The sequence below is a fragment of the Anoplophora glabripennis genome, unplaced genomic scaffold, assembly GCF_000390285.2.
Source record: "Anoplophora glabripennis isolate ALB-LARVAE unplaced genomic scaffold, Agla_2.0 scaffold2632, whole genome shotgun sequence".
NCBI classification, from domain to species: Eukaryota; Metazoa; Arthropoda; class Insecta; order Coleoptera; family Cerambycidae; genus Anoplophora; species Anoplophora glabripennis.
Genome location: NW_019418724.1, coordinates 5,579 through 8,992, shown reverse-complemented (window position 1 = coordinate 8,992; position 3,414 = coordinate 5,579). Strand labels below are relative to the sequence as shown.

At 32.5% G+C, this 3,414-nt stretch overlaps 1 protein-coding gene across 1 annotated transcript in view; it reads left to right on the top strand.

The window, feature by feature from the left end:
• Nucleotides 1–313: 313 nt before the first annotated feature.
• The window catches only part of LOC111692683, a gene marked incomplete at its 3' end in the record, with an annotated part of 7,995 nt that continues 4,894 nt past the window's right edge, over nt 314–3,414 (top strand). Inside the window, exons 1-3 of the mRNA XM_023456775.1 lie at nt 314–440; nt 906–1,108; nt 1,363–1,537. Coding sequence (XP_023312543.1) covers nt 326–440; nt 906–1,108; nt 1,363–1,537 — 493 coding nt within the window. The remainder of the gene's footprint in view (nt 441–905; nt 1,109–1,362; nt 1,538–3,414) is intronic.

The window sequence follows — 3,414 nt, the reverse complement described above, 5'->3', positions numbered from 1 at the left end:
TTGATAATTCTGTTAGGACACTATTATTAACAACTGTTTTATTTTTTTTCTCACAAATATTATTCGAAAATCGAAATATTGCATTCGAAAAAATTAAACCAGGCTAGATAAACAATGTTGTGGGTGTAACGTTAATCGCCCTTCATTAAGGTAATTGTCGAAAAAATAAAAGTTAGTGCCAATTTGCAATTTTCTTGCAGTTTTTACCCCAATTTTTTATTTTTAAAATAAGATGAAAAAGTTGTAAATATCTATTTCATATCTTTATTTGTTAAGTTTATAAATAATTATAATTTTCTGTTATTGCAGGGGGTAGGTGGGGAAGATGTCGACGATCGAAAGGAAGGAGTACCAGGAAACGAAAATCCTGCGATCTGTCTCTCCTGTGCGCAACACACGAAGTTCGACTCAAAACTTGTCACAATTCGACAGTAATTTAGGTGATTATTACTTTTACTTTGATTAAAATTTATATTTTCTTTTATTATATTTTAAGTAGTTTCACTGTGTGAGTGTATAGTTTACAACCAATATTAGTTATACCAATTTTATAATTTGAAATGGAATGCCTTGCCATTTTCTTACTGTGTTTTTAAACTTTTAATCACTTTTTTAACGAAAACATTACCTTAAAGTACCTCAACTGTTTCGAGAATTATTATTGTTTTATTTTCCCTAACACCCAGTATACACAGGATCAGACATATTTAAGTCTACAAAATTTAATTCAAGTTTCCTTAGATCAAAGTAAAAAAGTTGTTGTTTTGACATATATTTTTTGTCCATTGTCCATTATCCATGATTTGCTTTGCAACTTTGGTGTTTTTAACAGACGCTCCGATATATAGTTGCAGTTTCTGACTTCTTCATCATATCAGCAAGTAAATCGTTGCAATTTTTTACAGATTACTTATTAGAAGACTTACAAAACTCCGTTTCTCGACCCGGAAGTTCTCTAGGCCACAATACAGGTACATATAGAGAGAACTCACGATCTGCGCATACTTTAGATTCAGGACCCAGGAGCAACTCTCTGAACAGAATAACTAATGTCAAATCCTCGAACCCAGTTACGGAATACTCTTCTGATGATGCCTACAATTACTCGGTAAGTCAATGACATGGAATGAAACGAAGAAATATGTTATGATTAAGTCCATACAAAAAGGCATAAGTTTCAAAAAATTGTAGAATAAATTTCATTTATAATAGTATTATTACATAACAGTTAATTTTAAAAAGAAACTTTTATTATTCTTAATATTCCCAATCTTCTGATAGCATTCCCAATAGTAATCAAATGCAGAATTAAATACATACATATATCTAAAAAGAAAAATCATAAATGTAAAATCGTTATAGTCTCCGGATGGCAGACAACACGTAACTGGATATAAGAAGGAAAAGTATATGTATAAAACCTCATCTTCTGGTGATGCTCTTCCAGAAAAAACACGAATGCAAAACAGTATTAATCAGTTGGATTCCCTTCTCGATGACTTGCAACAAGTAAAAAAATCTTCTTTCTCGGAAAATGGTAGGTAAATATTTTTTGCTTTAGGTACAGTTGCATTAATAATTAACCATAATTTTCATCCGGTTTCAATGTGACGGCCCAAGAGCCATTTTTGTTAAATTCAAATATTATTAAATGAATTTAATCAAAATTACTTTAGACATAAAATGATTTCACATGTCATCTTCTAATATACTCTAACAACTAACCAAATTATATCGGAAACCATTTTAGTAGCATATTAGTCTAAGTTCATGTTTGCCTTTGACAAAGCAATTTAATCCCTCCTTCATTGGCTTGTGTGTGTGTGTTCTTTAAAGAATTCCGAAGAACTGCCATCCTTTATTATTCGATATCACGGCAAATAAAACAACTATTTGCCGTGTCGATATGATGGTAGAGGATGGACTTATTCTCAGTGCGCATTTAGTGCAAAAGTGCAAAGGAAACGCTGTTAGGCAGGTATCTAAGAGACGAAAATCGCACGAGGTTCATCGCGCAAAAATGTTAGCTTCGATTGTTGCCATTGAACGTATCGGAAAAGTGATATTTGCTTTATTCGCAAATTGTTCTTAAAAAGAATCCGGAGATACAAACATCTATGTACTATTTTTTTTTTGTTTTTTCTTGCTATAGAATCCATGAAATATTTCTTATCAGACTACGCAATTCTGTCGCGGCAACTGAATTGCATGAATTAGAACATGCTCTATTCCGTGCAACAAAATTGCAGGGATTCTAGTTACTTTTATGGAGATTTGTTTATTACCAACCTATCTGCTGTTGACTGTTGGTCATGGCTGTAGTTAGTAACACCGTTGAAGCCACTATTAAAGCTATACAACAATTTACTTTTAAATTTTCATCCATTGCAATGTTTTGCTTAAATAAAAAATAATTGTTTACAAAATACTTACCTACACGAAATTTTACATGTTAAACAGTGCACAGTTGATAACACTACTGCAAACTAAACAAATTGCAGCAATTCTGTTCTATTGTGTGAATAATAAACATGCAATTTTATCCACGCTGTTGCGCAAATCCTCGCAATTATCTTCGTCTCTAGAATGCAACACTCATTTGTTTTCATAAAAGAAATAAATTCCTCAAGAAATTTAGTATATAACTTATACTTTTACTTACTTTTCCAATATCTTCAACAATAATCGAATTTGGGTGATGAATGGGTGTAAATGGGATAAAATGTGATTTTGTGTGATGAATCTGTACACGGTCATTCACACAACAGTATGTCCACCTTTTTGCCGTTTTATCAAGAACATATTGTAAAAACTCAAGGTTTTAGAAAATTTTCTTACGACAGATATAAGCCAAACGTTTGTTTTTTTAACGGAACACCTTGTGTATTTGTTTTTTTTTTTAGGATTGCTCTTTTTTTTTTCGAATCACAATGAAATAACATGTTATATATTTGCTTTTATAGGTTGCTCAATAATTTGGTTTGTTTTCTGATCCTGCACATAATCAATCAAGATTGCCACGGAACCACTCTGTGCGGGTACGTTTTTCGCTGTTAAAATTAAACAAATCGTTAAATTTTCTAATAATAGAAAACATATTGTTATAAAAGATGTTTTACAATATCTGCATCCTGTTCTAGACAAAGGACATATATACCAAGCTAGTTTTTTTTGTAATGTCCTATTTCTCATCGATAGTATTAATTTTGTTTGATAATTTCTCCATAGATCATCAAATTTGAATACGTTTTTATTTGATTCTAAAAAAAAGGCCGCGCACTAACCGATTATTTTTCTGGGGTGGGCACCGGGCTTTCTAGGGTGGGCACCGGGCTCTCTGGGTGGGATGGACGAAGTTAATGGGGGGCTTGGGGGGGCTAAGCCCCCCCCCCAAAATCCGAATTAGCCCGATCC